The sequence below is a fragment of the Podarcis vaucheri genome (genome assembly GCF_965113315.1).
Source record: "Podarcis vaucheri genome assembly, chromosome: 13".
NCBI classification, from domain to species: domain Eukaryota; kingdom Metazoa; phylum Chordata; class Lepidosauria; order Squamata; family Lacertidae; genus Podarcis; species Podarcis vaucheri.
Genome location: NC_138751.1, coordinates 11,249,768 through 11,275,649, shown reverse-complemented (window position 1 = coordinate 11,275,649; position 25,882 = coordinate 11,249,768). Strand labels below are relative to the sequence as shown.

The 25,882-nt window shown below is 48.0% G+C and overlaps 2 protein-coding genes across 4 annotated transcripts; one reads left to right on the top strand and one right to left on the bottom strand.

Moving 5' to 3' along the window:
* Positions 1-313: 313 nt before the first annotated feature.
* Positions 314-10,959, top strand: SLC25A35 (solute carrier family 25 member 35). 2 transcript variants are annotated; one of them, XM_082195859.1, is made up of 5 exons: positions 314-1,737; positions 3,440-3,505; positions 5,319-5,471; positions 7,676-7,805; positions 9,329-9,490. In XM_082195859.1, exons 1-5 carry the CDS (start codon positions 1,363-1,365, stop codon positions 9,352-9,354), a joined length of 750 nt encoding a protein of 249 aa, XP_082051985.1. In that variant the 5' UTR covers positions 314-1,362; the 3' UTR covers positions 9,355-9,490. The 2 variants fall into 2 exon arrangements, with proteins under 2 accessions (XP_082051985.1, XP_082051984.1); XM_082195858.1 differs by having other exon boundaries at positions 315-1,737; positions 7,676-7,810; positions 9,329-10,959.
* Positions 10,862-25,534, bottom strand: RANGRF (RAN guanine nucleotide release factor). 2 transcript variants are annotated; one of them, XM_082195870.1, is made up of 7 exons: positions 25,422-25,527; positions 23,718-23,869; positions 23,472-23,573; positions 21,663-21,779; positions 13,717-13,864; positions 12,537-12,631; positions 10,862-11,541 (listed from the first exon to the last, which is right to left on the bottom strand). In XM_082195870.1, exons 3-7 carry the CDS (start codon positions 23,561-23,563, stop codon positions 11,412-11,414), a joined length of 582 nt encoding a protein of 193 aa, XP_082051996.1. In that variant the 5' UTR covers positions 23,564-23,573; positions 23,718-23,869; positions 25,422-25,527; the 3' UTR covers positions 10,862-11,411. The 2 variants fall into 2 exon arrangements, with proteins under 2 accessions (XP_082051996.1, XP_082051995.1); XM_082195869.1 differs by lacking the exon at positions 23,718-23,869 and having other exon boundaries at positions 25,422-25,534.
* Between the last annotated feature and the right edge of the window lie 348 nt (positions 25,535-25,882).

Sequence of the window (25,882 nt, the reverse complement as noted above, 5' to 3'; positions counted from 1 at the left end):
CCCGGAGCAAGTCTGCCTGTCCTCATACCCGCATCGCTTCTGCAGAAACTGAGTTTGGCACAGTAGCTTCTACTATCGAGATGATCGCGGAAAGATAGACAGACCCGCCCCCACCCCCACCCCCAAGAAAAATCGCATTCCCCCCCCCCCCGCGCCTGTCCTGGTTTAACCCGCCAGGTTTTCATTCATAAGCCCTTGGAGCGCCCAGGTCAGGCTGGGCTAAACAGGCCCCGCCCACCACGGCTGTGCAGAGAAGGAAAAAGGAGGGGGCGCGTCAGGCATCGCTTCCCCGATTGGTGCACCAGAGGAGCGACGTCGTGGGAAGTGGCCGGCCGTTGGACAACTGCGCCGGTTGGGGGCGTGGCCCATCGCTGCCGCTGCGGGTATTACCTCCCGGCAAAGCCGGCGCCGGCTCAGATGGAGAGGAGGAGGCGAAGGGCGAAGGTGTTTGGTGGGAGCGCCGCCTTTGCGCACTGGCCACGTGAGGAACCGGGGATCCCGCTTCCCATCTGACAGCGGACCCCACCCCGAATTTCCCCAGATTTCTCACCCAATGCCCCCCACCCTGTCCTTAATTTTGTGATTTCCCTGGAAGGTTGCTCCCCAACACCACCCCTGGCTTTTCTGCAGTCCTCCATCCCGGCTCCCATTACTGGTGCAGAAGTCCTGCTCCTTTCTCTCCATCCATCACCATATTCTCTTTTAACTCCCACCCCCCAAAAAAGAACCCCCTGTGCAGCAGAATCCTCCCCAGAGACTGGATCCCAAATAGCCTGGGATCCGTTGGCCACCGATCAGCTGCTTTGAAAATAACATTTCCCCCTGCTAGCCTCGCCAAACCCAAATTATGCCCCTATTTGGACCCCTTTCAAATTAGCACCTCTCAAACCAGTACCTGTTTCCTCCAGCCCTTAATTCCCCAGTTCCTTGAATATCATTTTTCCCCACCTGGCCCCCAACCTGGAAAAAAGGAAAATCTAAAATCGCCAGTCACCCCGCTGCCTCCCACCCCTTCTGAACCCTCAGCGCCTGAAAGTTTCTGGGACCTTTTAGATTGCCTGTTTCCTCCTTTCTCAAAGCTGACCCTTCCATAAATGTATCTACTCCATCCTTCACAGCATCTGTTTCCCTCCATTTCTTATCTGCTAATGCCAGCACTAGTGCTGTTTTGGCCTTCTGGAGACCTATAACCAAGGTCCAGTGTTTTTTTGGGGGGGTATATCCCCCTAATCCATCCAGGTCCCTTGTCCCCCCTCTCCCCAACTCCTTATAACACCTGGTCTTCTTCCATAGAAAACCCACATCGCCTGCCTTCCCCATACCCACCCCAACCGTATTTCTTTCTCCCTCGGCTCCCCAACAATGGACTTCCTCCTCAGTGGGGTGGCAGCCTGTGGGGCTTGCCTGTTTACCAACCCACTGGAGGTGGTGAAGACCCGCATGCAGCTGCAAGGAGAGCTACGGGCTCCGGGGACCTACACCCGCCATTACCGCAACGTCTTCCATGCCTTCTACACCATTGGACGGGTGGATGGCCTGTCAGCTCTCCAGCGGGGCCTCATGCCCGCCTTGTTTTACCAGTTTGGCTTTAACGGACTCCGCTTGGGCCTCTACGGGATCGCCGACACGGCGGGCTACATTCACGCCTCCGACGGGAGCATCAGCCTGCTGCGCACCACCGTGGCTGGGGCATTGTCTGGGGTGGTCAGCGCCACCGTGAGCAGCCCCATCTATATGGTGGGTCACAAAGCGTGGGGAATCAGTACAGGGATGGATGGGGAGGGGTTGCAAGCCGTTGGGTAGGTGGGTGGAATTCCATCCTCCCAAATCTGGAATTCTGCAATCTGAGTGGCAAGAAAGTCAGGTTTGTGTGCTGTGTAGAACTGGGAGGGGTTGCAAGCCGTTGGGTAGGTGGGTGGAATTCCATCCTCCCAAATCCAGAATTCTGCAATCTGAGTGGCAAGAAAGTCAGGTTTGTGTGCTGTGTAGAACTGGGTGGTACATGAAACTTTGCATGTGTCTGTCCTGATGCGCAATGGAGACTGGTAGGGTGCAAGGCAAGGAGACCAGTAGTAGGTTCACCACCACAACCAATGGCAAACAGAGCCCACTGATTCTAGTTTTCTCCCCATCTGCCCCTCAGCAACACTGAGACTCAGGAGGAAGCTGATGGGCAATGCCACGCCTTGGGCTGGTTGTAAGGAATAATAGGCCAGTGGGGTTGGTGGCACAGTGCCCAATTTGCTCGAATGGACCAGCAGCCTCTGTTGCTGGAATGGCATGTATGTATATATATATATATATATATTTATCACTGAGTTCCAACTTGAAGTTCTTCTGTGGCTTTCTGTCAACGCAATCATTCATAGGAAAAGTCCCAGTTTCCCTTCAAGACGTACGTCTTGATTTGTCTCACTGGTCTTAAGGCTAGTTTAAGTTCATGGACAGTCTTGTCAAAAATGACTTTCCAATTACTCCCTTTTTATCCATCTGACAGCACCCACTGCTGCTAGCTGTTGGGGATTTGGCCAAGAGGGGATGTGGTGCCTAGGCTGAAAAGATCCTCCTTTAAATGCTACATACACCACACTAGTCCTCAGCATTTAAAACACAGAGAGGGACAGACACACACAGCTGTTATTTTTCTCTCATTTACAACCAACTGGGTCTTAAAGTCCCTGAGATCAAAACACTGTCATTATCTGTCACACAGTGTCAGATGTTGACTTTCTGGACATCTTGTCATTGTGGTCCATCCATTTCTGCATCCTCCTCCCTGCCAACACTGGCCAACAGCAAGATGCTACAGGACAGCCTTTGTGTGCGTTTGTGTAAGTGTTAAGTAACACACTCTGTTTTCCTATACTTGGAAATATTGGACAGCCTTGAATGTAGGCGTTTGAATGCCCTGGTTCATGGAACAAAGTTCCACCTGAGAAACACTTCCCTGCCCTGGAACGGAAGTGTCGTTTCTAGTTTTCGGAGATGGCATTTCTCTATAGGGAGGCATATCCTTATTTTTATTAATAGGCCCCTTATGTTGTGACAGGGATGTGGGTGGCGCTGTGAGTTAAACCACAGAGCCTAGGGCTTGCCGATCAGAAGGTCGGCGGTTCGAATCCCCGCGACGGGGTGAGCTCCCGTTGCTCGGTCCCAGCTCCTGCCAGCCTAGCAGTTTGAAAGCACATCAAAGTGCAAGTAGATAAATAGGTACCGCTCCGGCGGGAAGGTAAACTGCGTTTCCGTGCGCTGCTCTGGTTCGCCAGAAGTGGCTTAGTCATGCTGGCCACATGACCCGAAGCTGTACGCCGGCTCCCTCGGCCAATGAAGCGAGATGAGCGCCGCAACCCCAGAGTCGGCCACGACTGGACCTAATAGTCAGGGGTCCCTTTACCTTTACCTATGTTGTGACAAGATGTTTCTTTCATTTCCACTGCAGGTGAAGACCCACATCCAGGCTCAGTCCGCTGCTGAGATAGCTGTAGGGCACCAATACCAGCACCAGGTATGTGGGGCTCGCTCAGTTTTTTACATTGTCCAGAGTCAACTACTGGTCCATCTAGCTGAGCATTGTCTACACTGGCTTGCAGTGGCTTTCCTGGATTGAACATGGAACCTTCTGCATGCAGAGCTCTGCTCCTGAGCTAAGGCCCTTCCTTAAGAGCATTGATGATAGTTTTCAGGGGTCTAGCCAGGCATGCTGGCCCTTTAAGAACTCCCAGCTTGCTTGTACCAAGGGGACAGTATCTCCCATGAAAAGATTTCATTACCCTGGCAACCCTCAGGGTTGCCCAGCATCCAGGCCTCCCCGTGGGGGTCACTACCAGGAACAGCCAGCAACACTGTTGATGAAGTGTACTCAGTGGCCACAGAGGATGGCTGGGTTCCAGAGAGACAAGGTGATGTTCTCTTTTCACATTCACATACTTCAGGTAATCATGTGGAAATGGTTAGGGGACCTGCAGCGCTCTGTATGTTGCTGGACTCCCAGCTCCCATAGTTCTTGGCCATTTGCTCTATGGACATGGGCCATAGGCGCCGACTCCATGGGGCTTGAGGGGGCTTGAGCCCCCTCAAAAAATTTTTTTGGGGGGCTCAGCCCCCCCAATAATCTCGGGCGCCCTTCCAGCAGAGCGCCGCCGCCGTCCCCCGCCTCCTCCCCACCTGCTCCCTCGCCAGCCAGCCAGCCAGCCGCGCGCCCTAGCCGGAGAGCCCCGGCCGTCCCCCGCGAGATTAGGGAATCCCCGGGGGCGGGGGCTCCTGCCTCTAGCCCCAGGTTTCCCGCATATCAGCTGTTCCGGAGCTGATTAATAGGCGCAGCACGCTCTCCCCTATTCGCTCACGAGGGGGCGGCGCCACTTTATTTGCATATTCATGAGCTTATTTGCATATTCATGAGCTTATTTACATTTCACGAGCTTTCCCGGGCCCCCCCAATATTTTTTATAAGTCCGCGTCCCTGACATGGGCTGACGGGTGTTGGTGCTCAAAAATGTGAAAGGCCACAGGTTGCCCACCTGTGTCTTGTTCTCAGTGGGCTGCCCCCAATGGCAAAAATGTGTATTGCAGGATGGGGTTGTGTTACACCAGAGCAGGCTTCTTCAAACTCGGCTCTTCAGATGTTTTTGGCCTACAGCTCCCATAATCCCTAGCTAGCAGGACCAGTGAGCAGGGATGATGGGAATTGTAATCTCAAAACATCTGGAGGGCCAAGTTTGGGAAACTGTGCATTTCACACTCAACGACGGAATGTGTATGCCTTTTATAAGACATTTAGACTGTGTGCCCGCCAAACATTTAAGGGACATTTCAAGGACATGATTTCTTCTGAGAAGTGTAGTTTACCCCCTTAGAACTACAATTCCTAGCACCCTTAAACTACAGTTCCCATGATTTTTTTTGGGGGGGAAGTCATGTGCTTTAAATGGATGCTGTTCCTTCAGCCTTACAAGTGTAACAGAATAAGTCTCTGTATTCCCATGCTGGAAATGTCTTGGCCAGTGGTGGGAGCTTCTGGGATTCCAGATGTTAGACTGCTGTTCCCATCATCCTTAACCATTGGCCATATTGGCTGGGGCTGATGGGAGTTGGAGTCCAGAAGTACGAGACCTTGTATTGCGAACCATTAAACCAGGTGCCCAATTAATTGCAGCTCCCGTCGCAATATATCACAATATCTTCAACTGATTCCCCAGGGCGTTGGCCTGATGTAGCAAGCTCTTTATACGATCTAACTGGCTGCACGTTTCAGTCCTAACTGACCAATGACATTTCAGGAGGACATTTGGTTCTCGTTTTCTCTCTCTTCCCATGCTCAGGGGATGCTCCATGCTCTGGCCATGATCCACAAAGAGCACGGCGTGCTGGGACTGTGGCGCGGGTCCCTCTCAGCTGCACCTCGTGTCATGGTTGGCTCTTCTACACAACTTGCTACCTTCTCTTCTTCCAAAGAACTCTTTAGCCGACTTGAGGTAAAGAGGGTGCAGAGATGTAGAGGTGACTGGGCTTTGGTGTGTTACCATAGCAACTGCAACAGCATCCTGGGTTTGGATTGCAATGGTGCTGGTGGGATTTGGGGATCCACTCTGCTCTGATGGATATAGATGCTAGTTGTCGTATAGGTTCAATATAGCAGCCCACACCTGGCAAAGTTAGGTTGGTATGCATCTTTGGTTTATTTTGAACTCACACTCCCTAAGTCAGGTGTGGAGGAACTTTGAGTGCTCCAGATGTTGCTAAACTACAACTCCCATCATCCCTGACCATTGGCTGTTTTTCTGCTGGGGCTGATGGGAAATGTAGTTCATCAACATTTGGAGGGGCAAAGGTTCTTCATAACTGCCCTAAGTAAGTCATGGTGACATTGCTCTTTGCCCTCGCACCTCTGAGCATTCAAGCCCAAATAGTGTATTTCAGAATCTATCCATACAAGTGTGTGTTTTTGTTTGTTTGGTGGTTTTGTTGTACGTATGATGTCAACCTGCTAACCTTTCCTAGAGGGCTTAATTGTGTTTGCATTGTGATTTGCATTACGAGTTGGGCTTGATTTGTGCCAGGAGAGCAGCTTGCAAGTGGATTCTCTATTGCGTTCAGGACGGCTGAGGCCAGGATTGTGTGTGTGCTGCTGCCCATTTTTAAGATAATTAATACATTGGTTCAAATCTTATACCAACCTCCCCCTGCAAACTGAATACATAATGCAGACAAAAGAAATGTGCATCTGTGTGATTGCTTTGTGTAAATTTATTCTACTTTTGCCTGTTGTGGGGAAGAAAAAAATGGCTCTGGTGCCAAAGAGCAGAGTAAGATGCTGAAACTCTTCCTCCCTCATCTACTGGAAGTTTTTCTCTGCTTTTGAGATGCCACCAGGTACTTTGCACTTGGTGCTCAGGTCCAAAAGGGTTTGCATGTTTCATTTCAAAATAAAAACACGTGGTTCTCAGAATGCTCATTCTCTGCTCAGTTTAAATCCCTGAGCTTATGGGCTGCAAACCCATAAAGCATTCAGTTGATGGTTCCTGCACTATTCAGTCTTCTAGAGCTCATGACCACATTGGTCAGACCATTGGTCCTTGTAGCTCAGCACTGTCTACACCAGGGAAGGGGAATCTTTTGGTCTTGGTGGGCCAGATCTTTATATCCCCCTTCCACCCATTACGTAGGTGGGCCACCCACCTACTAATAATCTAGCAGCATAAAGGTAAAGGTAAAGGGACCCCTGACCATTAGGTCCAGTTGTGGCCGACTCTGGGGTTGTGGTGCTCATCTCGCTTTATTGGCCGAGGGAGCCGGTGTACAACTTCCGGGTCATTTGGACAGCATGACTAAGCCACTCCGCCGGAGCGGTACCTATTTATCTACTTGCACTTTGATGTGCTTTCGAACTGCTAGGTTGGCAGGAGGAGGGACCAAGCAACGGGAGCTCACCCTGTCCCAGGGATTCAAACTGCCGACCTTCTGATCAGCAAGTCCTAGGCTCCGTGGTTTAACCCACAGCGCCAACCGCGTCCCCTATCTGGCAGCATAGAATCATATAATTATAGAGTTGGACGTGCCCCTCGGAGGGTCATGTAGTCGAATCCGCTGCAATGCAAGTATCTCAACTAAAGCATCCGTCACAGATGGCCACCCAACCTCTGCTTAAAAGATTAAAAAGGAGAGTCCACCACCTCCCATGGGAGACCATTCCACCATTGAACAGCTCTTATTGTGTGATGTCAAGTGATTGACACATGGTGGACCTGCCTAGAGTTGGCCAACATGGTGGAGGAGATAGCGGCTAAGCAGGGCTGAACTATCTGCCCATCAGCAGATGTATGGAGAGCTCAATCCTCCATTCTGCAGGGCAGGACCAGCTGCATGAGCAGCCAATCAGCCCACATCTCTACCTGCCACACACCTGTCATCACATATAATGGCAGGTTGGCACAGTTTTGTGGAAATGGCCTGGTGGGCCACATCTGGCCTGGTTGCTGGGTTCCTCACCTCTGGTCTACACTGACTAGCAGTGGGTCACCAGAGTTTCACACAAGTGACTTTCTCAGCCCTGGCTGGAGATTCCAGGGATTGATTTTGGGACCTCCTGCTTGCCAAGAGCTCTGCCTCTGAGCTATGGCCCTTCCACCTGCTCCTTCTTGATCACTCACCCCATATCCTTCCCATCTCCCATCCCCAGATCTTCCCTAAGGACAGTTGGCTGCTGGCATTGAGTGCTGGAATGACGAGCAGTGTCACTGTGGCTGTCGCCATGACACCCTTTGATGTGGCCAGCACCCGCCTCTACAATCAGCCTGTAGGACCCCGAGGTGAGGTAAGCATGGCTTGGGAGAAACATGGTGAGAAAGCATGAGCTATTGGTATGTTTTAGTGGCAGGGTGGACAAGGGCGAAGATGGAAACCATGGGAAGGATCCAGGTTAAATTAGTTGCACTTGTGCACCATTGAAATCAGTGGGGCTTAAGTGTGTGTCATGAGTCACCTGGCCCATTGATTTCAATGGGACCTAAGTGCAACTAACTTGGTCTGGATCCCACCTTGCCCCCAGATCTACTGTTAACTCACCCCACTCATTCTCTGTCCATCTCAGATTTCCCAGTCGATTCCCGGAAGTTGGAAGCTTTCATTAACATTTTAGAATAAGGTTACAAATAAGATTTAAAAACTGGATTTCACTGAAAGCAAAAATCAGTTTGCAGGCCAATCCTATGCATGTTTATTTGGAAGTAAATCCCTCTGTGGGGAAATGTGCATATAGTTACATCTTTTAGGAAGCTGACTGTATCTCGAATCAAATCACTGATACAGTGGTACCTCAGGTTAAGTACTTAATTCGTTCCAGAGGTCTGTATTTAACCTGAAGCTGTTCTTAACTTGAAGCACCACTTCAGCTAATGAGGCCTCCTGCTGCTGCTGTGCCGCCAGAGCCTGATTTCTGTTCTCATCCTGAAGCAAAGTTCTTAACCTGAAGCACTATTTCTGGGTTAGCGGAGTCTGCAACCTGAAGCGTATGTAACCCAAGGTACCACTGTATTGTCATCGCTGATTTCCACGGTTTTAGACTGGGGACATTCTTAGCCCCCCACATGAAACCTTCTGCCTGCAAAGCAGATGTTCTACCGCTGAGCTGCAACCCTTCCTAAAAAGAATTCACAGCCTATACAGGGATCAAATTCAGAGTTTTGGTGTCATTAGCATGGAGCGCTAACCAATTGAGCAATTCAAACATTCACTCATCAGAAACTGAAGTCCAGCCTCTCAAAAATAGTGTGAAAGTTCTCCCCTTCTGAATTTGTAAACCAAATCCATCTAAATTTAGATAAACAAGTTTCTGGTAAATCAGTGTCAAAACTGCTTTTGTTTGAAAATCCCCCTTCTGATATTATAAACTACCAATATTTGCCTGTTATCTATACACAATCAATTCCTTCCGTCTCCAGTACTCTCTTTTTGCCTTTAAATACATCCCTGGTTGTTGTCTTGATCAGTTTCCTGGTGCCCACGGTTTCTTTGCAAGTGCCACTACGGTAACTTCCAAACCGTACCTTTAAACCACAAGGCTTCACCCAAAGAATCTCAGGAACTATAGTTTACTCCTCGCAGAGCTACCATTCCAAGCAACTTTAACAAAGTACAGTTCCCAAAATCCTTTTTGGGGGGTGGAGGTGGGGGAGAAACCCAATTGATGTTTCCTGCAGTTCAGCTGTAAAGATTGGGTTTCCCCGGGGAAAAGTGGGAGAACGCAAGCTGAAGTCTGGATTGAGACCCCTTTTATAAGAATGGGGGGAAATAAAAACAGAGCTTGATTTTCTTCTCTCTCTCTCTGCTGCAGGGTCTGATGTACAAGGGCCTTTTTGACTGCCTCTCCAAAATCATCCGTTCGGAAGGTTTCTTTGGGATCTACAAAGGCCTAGGCGCTTCCTATTTCCGTATCGGTCCTCACACCATTCTGAGCCTCCTCTTTTGGGACCAGCTACGCCGGTCCTACAGCGGCTGGACACAGCAGAAGCGATGATGTCAGCTGCGGCGGCCGCTGCCGGCTGCCTACTTGAACTCCCCTCGCATCTGCAAGGCCAGGGTCGTCCTCCTGCGATGTTTCTGACCTTGGCTCCGGGGCCATGGTGAGCATTGCAACCCATCACGGGGCAGCTGAATTTGCCCGTGATTGTTCTCACCAGCTTGGACCTTTCTCTCTTTCGCTGGCTGCACATTTGGGAAGATGCTTTATATACATACATATAAATATATATATATACATATATGCCCACAAAACCCTTCCCCAAATAGCAAAGCTTGCGGCCGTAGCTTATCAACCGAGGAGACGCTTGTGTGAGGCGAGTGGATGGCAAGCGTGTTTTAGGATTTTTGCACCCAAAGCAGCCCCCTTTCCCCAGGCCAGCCCACCAAGGTGAAGGTAGCCTTCTGTCAGTTGCTTATTATGATATGCGGCTAAGTCCATGGCCAGCTGCCCAACAGCCCCAAGCAAGAAGCAATCAAAGAAAGATTTGTGGCTGGCCACGTTTTAGACAAAGAGGCCTGCTGAGCCTCACAAGGCGTTTCCATAGCAACCATTGTAGTAGGTAGGCCTCATAGGCTTCCTGTGTCCATGAGAATCCATTTGCAATAGGCCAGCCCCTGGGTGGCGCTAGAATGCAATATTTCTCCTTCCACTACTCCCAGTCTCAGCTAAAATTAAAATTCAATTGTCGGAAGATGGCAATTCAGGTTACTTTTTGATTCCATCCTCTCAAATCTGAGGAGAAGGGAGGAGAGTAACGGCTGTCCAAAGATGTAGGAGATCCAGGGTTTTATCACGATGGTGACTAAATCACGTTGTATAGCAACAAACCACACAAACGCTAAGAAAAGTGCTTTTACCACAGGTGTGGGAAACCTCTGGCCTGCCAGATGTTGCCAAACTGCAGCTCCCATCAGCCCCAGCAAGCATGGCTAATGGCGAGGCAGGGTGTGTAAATCTAGCTCAACTCATGCTCTGATAGCTGCAGCCCCAGGAAGAAGAGGTGGCAAGGTCTTTATTCCAGTTATCATTGGAGTAACATTTATTTGCAATCCATACACATCATTCCTTAAAAATGGACCTATGAATTCCAGTTAGCACTGAGCAATATATATGACTGGGTTTTTAATGCAAGACTAAGAAGTATATCTTTTTTTATATATTTTCAAAGGATGGTCAGTTACTGCCTTTTCCCAGCATGCCTCTGTGCAACTTGACACTCTAGCCCAGGGCAATATATAACCTGAAGAAGTCTGAAAGAACCACCTTAGTTGAAATATCGACAACAACAGGGGGATGAGGATGTGTAGGAAAGAAAAATAAAAGAAACGCCTCATAAACATCTGCTTTTGGTCCTCAAACCCAAGAATTTACTATGTATGACTTTAAAAGCTTATATTATAAACATTGGTTGGTCCAAATAAAAGGCATCTTGTATTTTTTAATTGACTCTGAATTTTGTTCTAACGGACTGATACACCAAAACACCCTTGTTGCAGGAAATTTAAAAGGCAGGTTGGAGAAGGTGGTTGATACATTGGCAAACAGGTGCAGCAACCTGGAAGGACAAGTCCAGCTTCCCTCCCTGAACTGGGTGGGGTACATAGTTGGAGCAGAGAGGAATAGACCCCCTTCCAAAGGCAAACGGAAGCATAGCAAGCCAATATCGTCCAAAGGCAGGGGGGAGACCTGAAACCACCTTCTGGGAGCGGAGGTACCACGAAACCGCCCTCTGCCATGCAAATGTCCTTTGGGCAATCGGAGTCCATGTCCAGAGAGCCGAAGCAGCAGATGGATGATCCAGACATTTAACCAGAAGTAGCCTCCTTAAGAGTCTTCACCCAAACAATTCTGGGATTGCAGAACAGATGGTATGCAGCTGCATCCTAGAGATGTCCTAACCAAAGATGCCGGGGTCGAGGAGCCGCACGCTGCGTACGAAGGTGTGGAAATGCTCCACTGTCCATGGAGGCTGAGAAGGAGAAGCTGGAACCTCTGTTCCTGGGGCTGCGCTGCTGCTTAGAGGACTGGCACCGGAGGGAAAAAGGGAAGGGGGTGTGTTACTGTAGGAGTACTCAAAATTCTCTCTCTCTCTCTCTCTCTCACACACACACACAGCCAGCCTCTGCCTCTTTACCACCACCTCTGCAAAGTGCCTTTCTGCTGTGCCCGTGTGTTCAAGAAGCAATGCAGAATTCCTCCATGAGGACTGGCACCTTTCCTTTAAGATGTTAAAAAGCCCTGCACCAGGAGCATAGCTGTCAACTTACAGATTTGAAAATAAGGGACCAGCAGCCTTGAAAATAAGGGATCAGCAGCCAAAATAAGGGATTTCCCAAGCGCAGGTATGTTCAACTTCTGAGCCCCTCCGAGCCAAAGGCAGGAAGCCCAGCCAGCAGCCAAACGAAGCCTCAAGCGGTGGTTCCCACAGCGCAGCAACCCAGCAAAGGGGATGCAGCAAGGGAAACCACCGTCACCTCTCCGCTGGGAAGCACTGAGCAAAGGTGAGTCCCCAGGCAACGTAGCCAATTTGATCGGCACAAGGCATGCAAGCTCCACCCCCCAGTCGTTCTTAGACTCCTTATTGGGTGAGCAACGCAGCCAAGCAACACAGTTGGAGCCTCCCTCCTCCCTGGCCGGCAGGGAGGGAGGGAGAGGAGCTGCTTCCTTTGAAACCCGGGAAATTTAAGGGACAGCATCAATAAGGGACAGCAGCGGGACACGGGGCTGGGATAAGGGACTTTCCCGCCAAACAAGGGACGGTTGACAGCTATGACCAGGAACCTACCTAGCAGAGCTCTTACTGTATCTATTTTAAAGCAGGAATGGGGAACTTCAGCCCTCCTTAGAGCCAAATGTTGCCCTTCCAGCCTCTCTTTCTGGCTCTTGAGACTCTTCCCCAATCACACCCTCCTCGAATATTTCTGCCCGGCTGGTCAATGCATCCTTGCTTGCCTGGATGAAGAAAAGGGAGAAGCGAATGTGGTCCTCAGTCTGCAAACAATTCTTCAAGTATACTCACTGGATATAGGTGGGGTTGTTGAAGGTGAGAAGCAGGTCTGTCCCGTACTGGGGCAGGCGCAGCAAGACCAAATGTAGAGTCACCTCGTTCTTGGCCTGTAAGCGAAAAGGGAGTCATCAAAGCCCTTGGGAACTGTTTTCTTGGCCTTCTATTTTCTGATCTCCTAGCATCCTCCCCCCCCCTCCAAATGCAAAGACACTACTCAAGAAAATGAGAGTGTAAAAAAAAAACCACCATGAGAAACGTAGTTTACCCATCACAGAGCTACAATTCCCTGTACCCGTAACAAACTGCAGGTAGAATTGGAAGAGGAATGTTGAAAAGAGAAGGCACTCTCTCCCGGCTTTTAAAAACTGGTCCTTCCAAATCCTAGCCTTCTCTGGCAGTCCTGGGGATTGAACTCAGCCACAAAAATGGGTAACGCCCAAGCAGGGACTTGAACCCTGGACCCTCAGATTAAAAGTCTGATGCTCTACCAACTGAGCTACCTAGGCTCTGGCTGAGGGGCAGGGAACCTGTGGCCTTCCAGCTGCTGTTTGGACTCCCATCAGCCATAGCCAGTGTGGCAAGTGATCTGGGATGGGGGTCTTGCAGTGTCTGGAAGGCCACAAGTTCGCTTTCCTACCTCTAGTGAAAAGAGAAAGAGAAAGGGGAAAGAGGAGGAAACGGAGTTTGGAGTCCCTCTTCCAGAAAGAATTCTAAGCAGACACCTTCTGTTTTAACCACTGAATGCCTGCTGGAAATTTTTCTATGCCATCGAATTTATGTAGGCAATTTAAAAGCATAGTTGATGAACTATGTTTTTTGATTGCCTATGTAAGTTGGATGGCATAGAAAAAAATTCAGCAGGCATTTAATTTTAACTTGTTGCATGTTTTTTATTTATTATATTGTATATAAATACTCTTGCTGTAAACCAGTTTGGTTTCCCCCCTCCCCTAATGTCGAAGCAGGATATATTTTTATAAATAAATAAGCAACCCCTCTGCCCCCCCCCCTGAGCAGACCGTGGAGAAAACCTGAGCAATCCTTGGGAGAAAAATTCCCAACTGATAACCAGGCAACACTGCTAGGGTAATTTATGCCTGAATTGGGGTGGGAAACCCCTGTCTCTATTTATGCCTATACTGATAGAATCAAAGTTCCTGATAAGTTCTATTCAGGCAGCCCTGATACCCACCTCCTCATCAAACTTGGCCACCAGCTGGCGGGCGATGAGGCCCCAGGCGCTGCTGCAGCCTTCCAGAGCTAGGAGATGGGGAGCAAACGTTTCCTGGCTCAAAATCTCAGCGCTGGCAGAAGCACCAGCTATGTCCTCAAAGTGATATCTGGTTGGAAAAGGGGAGGGGGGAAAGATGTGAACACCAGAGACCAACAGGTGACCTCCAGTATCTTATAGGTAAGCAGAAATCAAGCCTCACACTCCATCCAGCATTTCCCAGGCAGAGATTCGGCAAAACTGGAGATGCTGGGGATCGAACCCAGGACCTCATACATGCAAAGCATGCGCTCTACCACTGAGCTACATCCCCACTTCCTGTTCTTGCAGGCTGGAAGCGCTCTCATGGTTTGTCCCATTTGTTCCTCACCTTACACAAGAGAGTCAAGGTGAAATGAAAAATTGCACAGGAACAAACTAAATCGTTAAGTCTTTCATAATATGGCAACAGTGTGTTATTGCCCTAATGGGTATAGAGGGAAGAGTTCTGAGCAGTGACGATCAAAGGGCGATAAAATGCAGAAAGAACAATCCGATTAAAGATAAAACGTACGCAAAGTACCACAAACAACAGCAGCCATTTTGGTAATAACACAGTCACCCTAAGATGGTTAATACTTATAGTGAGACCATTGTCTCAATTCATGCCCATATTATGAAATCAAACTTCCTGTTATGTTCTATTTCAGCTGTTCCGCAGTGGAGTCTCCCTTTAAAGGTCCTTCACTGAAGAGCAGCAATTGAAAACTAGGAGCTTGAAATATTCTTCCACTGGTCCCTGGATGTTAAATGTCCACACATTGAAAACGGGGGTTTGCTCTTCCTCATTCTGTCTCTTTAGATGTTATCTAGAACAGGAGTGGGGAGCAGGGTGGCTTGCCACAGATCAGCAAGGATGCCTGACTCCCAATTGTTTTAAAAGGGCAGGAACAAATGGCAGCGCCCAACCCCACCCACCTTTTTTCAGATTAGGTTGCTCTTGAAAAGAAGAAAGAATAACCAGGAATGGGGTTATTCTGTGAAGGGACTGTGAGCTCAGCTCAGTTCTAGTTCTCAAAACAAATCCTGGTGTGTGTGTTTTTAAGGCTATGTCTTATCCACCCGGTTGACGGATCTTGGGGTTTTTGTAAAACACTTAGTAGAGCCTGCAAGCTTGAAGGCATAAAATCATAGAAGTGTGGAGCTGAAAGGGGATTCAAAGGGCCATCTAGTCCAACCACCATCCTCTTTGTACCCCATGTTAAGAACTCTGTGCAAACCCCCAAATTGTAGGAGGAAAGCCCCTAAAACTAAAGTTGTACTTTTCTATGCCCGTGAGACAAAGACTGCCCACAAATCTGGGACTTTGTCATTGCTATCTGGTTCATTTGTACGCTGCCAACCATTTGCTGTTTTTTCCATACTGCAATTTGGATAATTGTGTCTGGAGAAGTTATAGTTTTCTGTGTTTTGTAATTGTTCTTTTTTTGGGGGGGGGGACACCAGTTTTTTAAAAGGAAAGAAGAACATGGAGATGCTGGGGATTGAACCCAGGACCTCATACATGCGAAGCATGCGCTCTACCACTGAGCTACATCCCCTTCCTGATTCTATGAGGCCTCCACCAAAGCATCTATTGTTCAAGGAACTAAATGTGTCTCTGAGAACCCATTGTTGCCAGCTGGGTGAGGAAGGGATCATTAAGCCTCAGGTTACATTAAAACAGGAAGCTAGAAATTAGCATCTGTCTCTTATCAAAGCAGAAGGAGCATATTTATCTATGTGCCTGCCTGCCTGCGCAGTGGGACATACCCAGCTACAAACAGATCCAGAAACTCATTTATGCTTGACATTCATTTACCCTCTTAGGTTTCAACAAATCTGGATTCCACCAACTGAATGCAGTGTTCGAAACTCCCATTGTTCTAGGCACGTTTTGCGACAGGGAATCTCTTTAGTGCGAGCAGTTTCTGAGCTCTGGGTGCAGTACTGCGCCTAAGATTTCAGATTAAAACTGCAGAGTGGAAGGAAAGGAGGAGCTTTTTCCTGCCTCCCCACTTCCAGCTACTCTCTGAGGACTGGAGAAGAGACCCTCTTAAGAATATCAGGAGGGGTAGGCAGGGGAAGGACTAGAGACCATGGGTAGGCAAACGAAGGCTGGATCCGGCCCAATCGCCTTCTAAATCCGGCCCATGGACAGTCCGGGAATCAGCATGTTTTTACATGAGTAGAATGTGTCCCTTTATTTAAAATGCATTTCTGGGTTATTTGTGGGGCCTGACTGGTGTTTTTATATGAGTAGAATGTGTGCTTTTATTTAAAATGCATCTCTGGGTTATTTGTGGTGAGGCAAGGAAGAAAGGGCTACCCCTATGCTATCCATATAACCCGTTATCAATAATCAATATATTCAATATATATTCATATATGCTTACACAAATCAAGGATTACAGTATTTTATAATCCAGTTTGAATCAAAAGGGAAGCTGTGCCTTAGCTAACTGCAAACTGCTTGGAACAGCAAAGTTAGGAACCGACCTTTCCCCTACAAACATCCTTGTACCCTTACAGGGGAAGACATGAATCAGAGATTCTGGTACAAATTCCCCTCAGATACAGGCTAAATTAATCCACAGAACAGGAAGAGCAAAACCACAAAATGTCCAAGCTCCCTGTCCTGTCATAACTAGGGGAAAGGTTAGACAGAGCGTCACTACAAGCATCGGAAAGCAGAACTAGAATCCAGTGCTTGACCAGGAGCTGGTAGCGTGACAACAGCTTGCTGATTGGCTGATTCTTGCTGACAATATTATGAGTCCCTCATGATTGTCTTATGATCTATGATTTGCTGTGATTTGCTCAGGTATAAAGACCCCTGTATTTCTGTCGATCGGGGTCCCAGTTCTTTGGAAGATATTCCAACTGGGTCCTTATTGCCTGGCAATAAACGTCACCTTCTTATTCTCCATTGCTGCGTCTGTTTGAGCCTTATATTTGCACTTTGCCATAACCACTAACTTTCACGTGCAACAGTGGGGCATAGGAATTAATTCATTATTATTTTTTCAAAATATAGTCCGGCCCCCCACAAGGTCTGAGGGACAGTGGACTGGCCCCCTGCTGAAAAAGTTTGCTGACCCCTGGACTAGACCATGTGAAAAATGAACATAATATTTCAGCTGCAGTTGGTTCATTTTCAGCTTTGTATTCTTGTTATATATAAAAAGTGTGCTTAGACATTCCATTGTTGCGCCCATAACCTAGGTTTAAAGTGCCAATTATCTCCTAGCTTTCATATCTCAGTTTCTAACGCTGACTGAATGGTTCACATGAAGGTTCTTGTGCGGTTCCTTCCTTACGTTTCTCATCTGCCTGCAGAGCAAGGAGTAAAAAGTGGAGATGGAAGCCAGAACCGCATACATGCGCAGCATGCGCTCTCCCACTGAGCCACATCCCCTGGCTCCACAGTTGCTGAGTACTCTCTGGTTATTATTATTATAAATTATTAGATTTATATATTGCCCTTCATCAGAAGATGTCAGGGTGGTTCACAGAGACAAAAGCACAAATAGTTAAAACAAAAACAACTGAACTGTAAACCCCCACCCACCCACAAACACATTTAAAAGGCATTTAAAAGCATTACTGCCTCTGAGCATGGAGGCAGAATGTAGCCTCCAGGATCTATGGAAGCAGAGAAAGAGCCTCCATCCTGGCTGTGTTCAATTCTAGCATTAAGGACCTCTAGGGCAGTTCTAAGGATCACATCAATTCAAGCACCACAGTTCAAGAAGGACACTGACAAACTGGAACGTGTCCAGAGGAGGGCAACCAAAATGGTCAAAGGCCTGGAAACGATGCCTTATGAGGAACGGCTAAGGGAGCTGGGCATGTTTAGCCTGGAGAAGAGGAGGTTAAGGGGTGATATGATAGCCATGTTCAAATATATAAAAGGATGTCACATAGAGGAGGGAGAAAGGTTGTTTTCTGCTGCTCCAGAGAAGCGGACACGGAGCAATGGATCCAAACTACAAGAAAGAAGATTCCACCTAAACATTAGGAAGAACTTCCTGACAGTAAGAGCTGTTCGACAGTGGAATTTGCTGCCAAGGAGTGTGGTGGAGTCTCCTACTTTGGAGGTCTTTAAGCAGAGGCTTGACAACCATATGTCAGGAGTGCTCTGATGGTGTTTCCTGCTTGGCAGGGGGTTGGACTCGATGGCCCTTGTGGTCTATTCCAACTCTATGATTCTATGATTCTATGATCTCCTTCCATGTGTTTTAGGCTTTTCTCCCTGCACACGACACATTTAAGGCTGGAGTCCTGCATAGGGTCACTTCCCCTGGGGAAAAGCACCCCAAACGCAGTCTGGCGTACGCCCCAGAAAACCTGCCAAGGACCGCACTGTAAATCCTTTCTTAATTCTGCAATTTGAAGGCAGCACATATTTGCTAGAAGCTGTTAAAAATCAGATCGCTTTCTGTCCTGTCTTAACGGCCACCACTCCAGGGGTGCAGAGAAAGAACAAGGGAATGCTAACTGTGTATGCATGGGAATAGCCAGGATTTATGTTTCCGGGGGGGGGGGGGATGGCAGGGACAGAACACTCACCTGTCATCATCCTCTGCCTGGCTCTGTCTAGCAGATTCAGAATAAAATGTCTCGGCAAAATTACCTTTCTCTGGACCCCAAGTGCTCAGAAAAATCTGTCAAAACCTTTCTACAATTTCTGCTTTTAGTTAAGTATTTTTATTTGTTTACTTGATTTTCGCTACACCCATGTGTGTATGTGCTAAAGCGTTTATTTTTTTTAAAAAAATACAGTGGTACCTCGGGTTAAGAACTTAATTCGTTCTGGAGGTCTGTTCTTAACCTGAAACTGTTCTTAACCTGAGGTACCACTTTAGCTAATGGGGCCTCCCACTGCTGTGCTTCCGCTGCCGCGCAATTTCTGTTCTCGTCCTGAAGCAAAGTTCTTAACCCAAGGTACTATTTTTGGGTTAGCGGAGTCTGTAACCTGAAGCGTCTGTAACCTGAAGCATCTGTAACCCGAGGTACCACTGTAGTGTGTAAGAGTGTCTTCTTTAAAAAAAGAAAGAAGATTCTTGTGTTCCAGTTGCACTGGATGCACACAAAGCCACCCAGCAACAGGGGAAAAAAAACCACCCTGGAGATGCTGGGGATTGAACCCAGGACCTCATACATGCGAAGCATGCGCTCTACCACTGAGCTACATCCCCTTCCTGGGTCTGCAGTATCTGCACTAAAATATCTACCACTAAAGGAAATGAAAGAGAACCTCTGACAACACACTGCTGCCAACAAGGTGAGGAAAGGAATTATTTTTTTTTAAGCTTCAGCTTGTATTAAAAAGGAAACTATAGTTTAAAACTTGTCACTTATCAAAACATACCTATTGTTGCAATCATAGAATTTTAGAGTCATCTAGTCCAACTCCCTGCAATGCAGGCGATGATAGATAGATAGATAGATAGATAGATAGATAGATAGATAGATAGATGTTAGATATTTGTTTGGGGTGTGTGTGTTAAAGGATAGCGAAGAGCCTGGATGATATCTGTGGGTCACTTCCAGGCCTTTGATTCTGTAGCTGGTGAGGTTTGGAATCTAGTAGAAGCAGCTGCTGAACCCGTCAGACCAGTTCCCTTTGTTAGGCTGATCTCCTTAACAGCCCCTCAGTCATTTCCCTTGGACTACTGCAATGTGCTCTACGTGGGGCTACCTTTGAAGGTGACCCGGAAACTACAACTAATCCAGAATGCGGCAGCTAGACTGGTGACTGGGAGCAGCCGCCGAGACCATATAACACCGGTCCTGAAAGACCTACATTGGCTCCCAGTATGTTTTCGAGCACAATTCAAAGTGTTGGTGCTGACCTTTAAAGCCCTAAACGGCCTCGGTCCAGTATACCTGAAGGAGCGTCTCCACCCCCATCGTTCTGCCCGGACGCTGAGGTCCAGCTCCAAAGCCTTCTGGCGGTTCCCTCACTGCAAGAAGCCAAGTTACAGGGAACCAGGCAGAGGGCCTTCTCGGTAGTGGCACCTGCCCTGTGGAACACCCTCCCACCAGATGTCAAAGAAATAAACAACTAGTTGACTTTTAGAAGACATCTGAAGGCAGCCCTGTTTAGGGAAGTTTTTAATGTTTGATCTTTTACCGTGTTTTTAATATCCTGTTGGAAGCCGCCCAGAGTGGTTGGGGAAACCCAGCCAGATGGGCGGGGTATAAATAATAAATTATTATTATTCCCTGCTCAGAAAGGAGTAACAAAAAGTGGAGATGCTGGGGATCGAACCCAGGACCTCATACATGCAAAGCATGCGCTCTACCACTGAGCTACATCCCCTGGCTCACCCCCTGCTGACCATTCTCAGGTTGGTTGATCTATGCCACCACGTGGTCACTTTTCTCATTATTGGTCTGTTAGGGGCGCTAAGGTGTCGTAAGGATACCCTTTGCAGAGCTAAAATTCCCAGAACCCTCAACAAACTAGCAGTCCCAGGATTCCTTGGGAGGAAGCCACAACAATTAAAACGGCATTAGAGTGCTTTAAATCTATGGTGTGGATGTCACCTATACTTCCCTGCTGGTGGGATGTTTTCACAATCATTCTCTTCTCTCCCCCAGTTCAAATAAATTGCTAGAAGAGCGTAAGATGCCACGGACAACCTCCACTTTTGTCCTGCCTTAATAACCATCCAAAGGTGCAGAGAAAAAGGAAGGGAAATGTTTTAGCATTTCCAAAACAGCACGTTAAGAGCAGGGATGGGAAGATTGGTCTAGTTCGGATCTTTCCGTTTCTCATTTTCCCAATCTGTTTTTGTATGCAGTTCTAATGGAAACATTTTTGAGAGCAACTTTCCCTAACGGAATGCGTTTCTGTACACAATTCTCTCTATTGCATGGCTCTGTATGCACACACATTCCCCGTATATATGCATTTTCCATAAACGACGGTTGGTTAGAGGACTACATCACAAAGTGCAGATAAAATGGCTGTGTTCGGTTCTCAAATTGTTTCAGATTTGATAAGATTCAGCTTTAAACGTAAAGTGAATCAAACCACGCAGCCCTAGTAAAGTCTTAAAAGGGGATTTAGAAAAAGAAAAAGCAGCACACTTCAGGGAAGCTGTGCTGAAGAACAGATGTTTCTTCCCTCCTCAAAATATCTGGAGATGCTGGGGGTTGAACCCAGGACCTCGTACATGCGAAGCACGCGCTCTCCCACTGAGCTACATCCCCTTCTCCCGTCTTTGTTACTGCAGGCTAAGAGTGGCCTTGCATGGTGATCTGCCCGACATATTATTGCAGTTATTATTGCAAAATTGCTTTGAGACGGTTTCTGGGAAGCGATTCCTGCATGGAATGAAATAAACAGGCTTCCCTGCTTGTTTTTTTAAACTCATGCAGAACTACATCAGATAAATGCCCAAAGGAAGAAAACGTTTTATGAAGGTCTGGAGGGAGATATACAAGTACAAAACTCATGATTTCCCCCCCACCAGTGTTGGGAATCAGCCCTCTCTACGTGTGATGATAAGAGCGATTACTCTGAGCAGGTGAAGTTGTACAGTGGTACCTCGGGTTAAGTACTTAATTCATTTTGGAGGTCTGTTCTTAACCTGAAACTGTTCTTAACCTGAAGCACCACTTTAGCTAATGGGGCCTCCTGCTGCCGCCGCGCCACCACTGCACGATTTCTGTTCTCATCCTGAAGCAAAGTTCTTAACCTGAAGCACTATTTCTGGGTTAGTGGAGTATGTAACCTGAAGCATATGTAACCTGAAGCGTATGTAACCTGAGGTACCACTGTATTTAAATCTCAGTTAGTCAGTTTAGGATTAGGGTTCTTCCTGCAAAACTTTACTCCATTTCGCAACAAAAGGACTGCAATTCCCATCACAAACCTGGCAGCATTTTCGTCGGGGACATCTGCCTGGTACTCCAGAAGTTCTACGATGAAGCTCTGATCCGTGCTGGGGTGAACAAAGACTTCCTGGTTATCAGGGACCTGGCGCATCTCACTGGAAGGGGAAAAGTTGGGTCAGATGGGAGAATCAAGTAAGACTGGCCTGACTTTGCTAAGGTTGGGCAGGTGGGCTAAAGGTATCAGCACCCTTTATGAGGCTTCCCCATCGCTCAGCCTGGACACTGAGGTCCTCCTCCGAGGGTCTTCTGCTGGTTCCCTCACTGCGAGAAGCAAAGTTACAGGGAGCCAGGCAGAAGGCCTTCTCGGTAGTGGCGCTCTCCCTGTGGATGTCAGGTAGATAAAGAACTGCTCCAACAGAGCCTAACCAGATGGCCCCAAACAGACCCCAATGATAACAGCCACACTTTGCCACTTCCTCCCAGCACCTGGTAATCTGAGGTATATTGTGCCTGCTTATGGATGCTACATTTATCATAATCATGGCTGATAGCCATTGATAAGCCCATCAAGGCAGAGGGCCTTCTCAGTTGTGGAACACCTTCCCTTCAGATGTGAAGGAGATAAAGGACTACACAACATTCAGAAGACATCTGAAAGGCAGCCCTCTGTACTGGGAAGCTTTTTTATACTTGATGTTTTACTATGTTTTATATATGCTGTCAGCTGCCCAGAGTGGCTGGGGAAACCCATCCAGGTGGGCAGGGTATAAATAAAATCCTCCTCCTCATAATCTTCCATGATTGCATCCAATCCTTTTTTTTAATTAAAAAGATGGCAAGGGGAGGGGGAGACATATAAGCTATAAGTTCGCACAATCTCTTAGGCCAATTAAATCCACAAGCTAATTGTGTATTGTATTTTTTAAAAAATGCAAGGGATTGCAGGAAAGACTTTACTTCCCTCTATCACCCTCTCTTGATGGCAGAAAGTGAGGAGGAATTAAAGAACCTTTTATTGAGGGTGAAAGAGGAGAGCGCAAAATATGGTCTGAGGCTCAACATCAAAAAAACAAAGATCATGGCCACTGGTCCCATCACCTCCTGGCAAATAGAAGGGGAAGAAATGGAGGCAGTGAGAGATTTTACTTTCTTGGGCTCCATGATCACTGCAGATGGTGACAGCAGTCACGAAATTAAAGGACGCCTGCTCCTTGGGAGAAAGGCAATGGCAAACCTAGACAGCATCTTAAGAAGCAGAGACATCACCTTGCCGACAAAGGTCTGTATAGTTAAAGCTATGCTTTTCCCAGTAGTGATGTATGGAAGTGAGAGCTGGACCACAAAGAAGGCTGATTGCAGAAGAATTGATGCTTTTGAATTATGGTGTTGGAGGAGACTCTTGATAGCCCCATGGACTGCAAGAAGATCAAACCTTTCAATTCTGAATGAAATCAGCCCTGAGTGCTCACTGGAAGGACAGATCCTGAAGCTGAGGCTCCAGTACTTTGGCCACCTCATGAGAAGAGAAGACTCCCTGGAAAAGACCCTGATGTTGGGAAAGATGGAGGGCACAAGGAGAAGGGGGCAACAGAGGATGAGATGATTGGATAGTGTTCTTGAAGCTACCAGCATGAGTTTGACCAAACTGCGGGAGGCAGTGGAAGACAGAAGTGCCTGGCGTGCTCTGGTCCATGGAGTCACGAAGAGTCGGACACGACTAAACGACTGAACAACAACATCACCCTCTTTTCTTAGCTTAGGGACAAAGCAAAGGGGAACTCCCTGTTGGAAGAACTTAGGTGTGAGGATACCCTCCATCAAACTGCTGCCCCCAGGGTCTGACGTACCTGACATCCAGGCTTCCAGGAGGGAGGAAAGCAGAAAAGGCTCCCCCAAAGAGCGGGTGGCCTTGCGGCTGTGGACCCACCTCATTGTCCATGGCCTTCTGCCTGCAAGAAAAGTGGGGGGGGGGGAGATTCATTTGAGTGCACCGATATTTTGGAAAGAATTTGAAGCTGAACATTACAGGTGTCATCACCTCCAATACCCCAGCTTAATTTCTTCAGAGAATATGTAATTATTTGATTTCTTACCTGCCCTTCACAAGATCCCAGGGCGCGATACAACAATATTGAAAACAGTTTAAAACAAATCACTGTCACAGGAAAAGCTGAGTCCTAATATATAACTCAGGCATCCAAGGTCAGGATATAGAGGTGCCTCTTCAGCATACGAAGGACAAAAGCTGTACGATGATGCGACACACGAGGAAAAGGGGAAAGGGAGGGAAGAGGAAGAAAAATCAAACTCAGGCACCTGTTCTTAAGCAATGTATATGCTGACAGCCACGGATTCACTTCTTACATATTCTCGCTCTTTTACACACACAACCTACAGCAGATGCCTACAGAAATGTACACAGGGAAGGGCCATAGTTTGGGGAATGTCTGTGGCTCAGGGGCTGAGCATCTGCTTTGAACGCACTGAGCATCTGCTTTGAACGCGGAAGGTCACAGGTTCAATCCCCGGCATTTCCAGCTGAAACCCTGGAGAACTATTGCCAGGCAGTGTAGGCAGCTCTGAGCTAAGTGATGGGACTTGGTAAAGAACACAAGGATGTTCCTAAGAACATGAGGATGGCATCAAGATAAACACGGGTGTGGCCCTTGATTCTGACAGCTTGGAAAGAGAGTTAGACAAATCCATCATGGACAGGTTTTTTTAAACCATTTCTTCAACCTGGGGTACCCAGATGTTGCTGAACTACAACTCCAATCACCACCAATTAGCCATTGGCTAAGCAAACATCTGGAGATCCAAGGTTGAAGAGTCACCCTTGGGACGCGGGTGGCACTGTGGTCTAAACCACAGAGCCTAGGGCTTGCCGATCACAAGATCAGCGGTTTGAATCCCAGCGACGGGGTGAGCTCCCGTTGCTTGGTCCCTGCTCCTGCCAACCTAGCAGTTCAAAAGCATGTCAGAGTGCAAGTAGATAAATAGGTACCATTTCCGTGCGCTGCTCTGGTTCGCCAGAAGCAGCTTAGTCATGCTGGCCACATGACCCGGAAGCTGTACACTGGCTCCCTAGGCCAATAAAGCGAGATGAGCGCCGCAACCCCAAAGTCGGCCACGACTGGACCTAATGGTCAGGGGTCCCTTTACCTTTACCGTAAGCAAACATCTGGAGATCCAAGGTTGAAGAGTTAATAGACCCTCTAGGTTCAGGAGGGTACCCCTGAATCTGGAGGGTCTACAGTATTAACTAGTAGCTTATTGATCCTCCAAAACAGGGATGGCCAATGTGGTGCCCTCCCAGAGCTTGTGAGACTACAACTCCCATCATCCCTGACAATTGGCCACACTGGCTGGGGCTGGCGGAGCTGGAACTGAACAATGTGGCGGGCACCACTCTAGCTACTCCTGAAAGGCGGTGGGAGGGCTGTTGCTTTTAATCGTGTCCAGCATCATCTGACCAGTCACAGTTGGAAACAGGAGACCGGGGCTAGATGGCCTTTTGGCCTGATCTAAAAGGGCAGTGCTCATATCAAACGGGAGAAGAGATGGGCAAGGCGGGCCGATGGGGACAAACGACGAAGAGTCCAGTGGCACCTGGAAGAGTGACGACTTTAATAGGGCGCAAGCTTCCGTGGACCACAGGTCGCTTCGTAGCTACGTCATGGGAAAAGGGGAATTCCTGGAAATCGCACGGGGGGTGGGAAAGAAGTAATTCCTTTTATTATTTTAAAGGCTCCCTGCTTGATTATTAGGATGGCCCACTCTCCCTGGGCCAGGCTCACCTTCGAGTCACGTTCGTTTCTAGGGCTCCGGCTGCTGCTTCCCCTTTAAATCGTACCCCGCGAATGAATTGCCCGCCCAAAGGCGGAAGGTTTCGCATGCAAACCAACCAATCAGAAACTACGGATTGGACTCTGCCGCGCCTTCGCTCCGTGCATTCGATTGTGACGTCCTCAGAAGGTGGTGTGATTGACATGCGCTTCGTCCAATCGCGTAGGCCGATGTAGCCGACTGGTTTCGAGCGACTGGCTCTAGCAATCTAAGCCCCCGCCTAACTCCAGTGACGCTCTGAAAGGCGGTGAATGATACGCGTAGCAGCGAATGAATGAGCTTCCCCTTGTGCCTGCATGAGAAGCGCTCTGTGTGACTCAGAAGCTGACACATTTCCTGCCCAATCCTATCTCTTACGATACTTTCCCTTTTTTTTACTATTTCATTTAAAAATAATTAATTCTGATAAAAC

What these genes read in the sequence shown, in the direction of transcription:
- SLC25A35 (XM_082195858.1), top strand. Translation starts at nt 1,363, where the DNA reads ATGGACTTCCTCCTCAGTGGGGTGGCAGCCTGTGGGGCTTGCCTGTTT. An exon ending in AACTCTTTAGCCGACTTGAG is followed by an intron (nt 5,472 to 7,675) that starts GTAAAGAGGGTG and finishes TCCCATCCCCAG; the next exon opens with ATCTTCCCTAAGGACAGTTG. An exon ending in CTGTAGGACCCCGAGGTGAG is followed by an intron (nt 7,811 to 9,328) that starts GTAAGCATGGCT and finishes TCTCTGCTGCAG; the next exon opens with GGTCTGATGTACAAGGGCCT.
- RANGRF (XM_082195869.1), bottom strand. Translation starts at nt 25,519, where the DNA reads ATGCGAAACCTTCCGCCTTTGGGCGGGCAATTCATTCGCGGGGTACGA. An exon ending in GAAACGAACGTGACTCGAAG is followed by an intron (nt 23,574 to 25,421) that starts GTGAGCCTGGCC and finishes CTTTTCTTGCAG; the next exon opens with GCAGAAGGCCATGGACAATG. An exon ending in CCTGGAAGCCTGGATGTCAG is followed by an intron (nt 21,780 to 23,471) that starts GTACGTCAGACC and finishes TTCCCCTTCCAG; the next exon opens with TGAGATGCGCCAGGTCCCTG.